At 64.0% G+C, this 1,439-nt stretch overlaps 1 protein-coding gene across 1 annotated transcript in view; it reads left to right on the top strand.

Moving 5' to 3' along the window:
• The window catches only part of LOC108448684 (single-stranded DNA-binding protein 3-like), a 6,593-nt gene extending 5,464 nt beyond the window's left edge, over positions 1-1,129 (top strand). The window contains exons 3-8 of the mRNA XM_017742453.1: positions 4-55; positions 158-193; positions 285-339; positions 482-552; positions 647-725; positions 1,020-1,129. Of these exons, the coding sequence (XP_017597942.1) occupies positions 4-55; positions 158-193; positions 285-339; positions 482-552; positions 647-725; positions 1,020-1,114 (388 nt within the window). The 3' untranslated portion in view covers positions 1,115-1,129. The remainder of the gene's footprint in view (positions 1-3; positions 56-157; positions 194-284; positions 340-481; positions 553-646; positions 726-1,019) is intronic.
• The last annotated feature ends 310 nt before the right edge of the window (positions 1,130-1,439 follow it).

Here is a 1,439-nt window from a genome sequence, read left to right as displayed (position 1 = left end):
GCCTTCCAGGGGTCCTGGTGGCCGCGGGCCCTGGCCCAACCCCAACGCCAACTCCGTAAGTTTTGGGGTTGGGGGGGGGGTAATACCTTGGGGGGGGTCCTGTGGGGATGTTGCCCCCGTGTCCACCCCTGTGCTGACCCCACTTTGTCCCCCCCAGATCGCCTACTCCTCCTCATCCCCCGGCAATTACGTGGTGAGTACTGGGGTGCACTGTTGGGGGTGGGGCTGCAGTGACCCCGTGACCCCCCCACAAACCACCCCCCCTCTTTCCTTTTCCCTTCCAGGGCCCTCCTGGGGGCGGTGGCCCCCCCGGCACCCCCATCCTGCCCAGCCCCGGAGGTGAGTGAGGGGATGGGATGGGGTGCGAGTGGGATTTGGGGGGCTGCGAGTGGGATTTGGGGGTGTGAGTGGGATTTGCGGGGGTGTGAGTGGGATTTGGGGGGGTCCCCGCTCCCCCCCCCCGTGTGCTGTCCCCCCCCAGACTCCACCAACTCCAGTGAGAACATGTACACCATGATGAACCCCATCGGACCCGCGGGGAACCGGCCCAACGTGAGTGACGGGATGGGGGACAGGGACTGGGGACAGGGACTGGGATGAGGGGGGGAGTCCCCCCAACATTCCTCACCCCCCCTTTCCCTTCCAGTTCCCGATGGGGCCTGGACCCGAGGGGCCCATGGGCGGGATGAGCGCGATGGAGCCGCACCACATGAACGGATCCTTAGGTGGGTGACACCCCCCTGGGGACAGGGGAGTCCTGTGTGTCCTCCCCCCCCCAGCACCCCCAAAATCCCAAATCCTGTGGGATATGAGCTCCATCTGCGGCTGGAGGGGCTCGTGCAGCAGGGGGGGCACATGGATGGGAGGGGGGAATGGATTGAGGGGACAGACACGGATTTGGGGACACACGGATTGAGGGGACGTGGATGGACTGGGGGACACGTGGATTAGGGACACACAAAGTTTGGGGGGGACCCACGCATTGGGGGGTCACTAACACCCTGCTGTCATCCTGGCAGGCTCCGGGGACATGGATGGGCTGCCAAAGGTGAGTTGGGGACCCTGGGACCCCCTTTACTGGGACTCCCCCCCATGCACTGGACCCTTCCCATAGACTGAGACCCCATTTATTGGGACCCCTCCCTCATTCACTGGGATCCCCCACATATATTGGGATCGCATTTCTTGGGACCCCCCCATTTTCTGGGACCACCCCTCTTACTGGGACCCCATTTATTGGGACCCCCCCATTTCCTGGGACCACCCCTCTTACTGGGACCCCATTTATTGGGGCTCCCCCATTTCCTGGGACCACCCCTCTTACTGGGACCCCATTTATTGGCGCTCCCCCATTTCCTGGGACCACCCCTCTTACTGGGACCCCATTTATTGGCGCTCCCCCACTTCCTGGGACCCCCCCCCTTACTGGGAGCCCACTC

Source organism: Corvus brachyrhynchos, unplaced genomic scaffold (assembly GCF_000691975.1).
Source record: "Corvus brachyrhynchos isolate BGI_N302 unplaced genomic scaffold, ASM69197v1 scaffold158, whole genome shotgun sequence".
Lineage (NCBI taxonomy): Eukaryota > Metazoa > Chordata > Aves > Passeriformes > Corvidae > Corvus > Corvus brachyrhynchos.
This window is presented reverse-complemented; position numbering and strand designations above follow the sequence as displayed.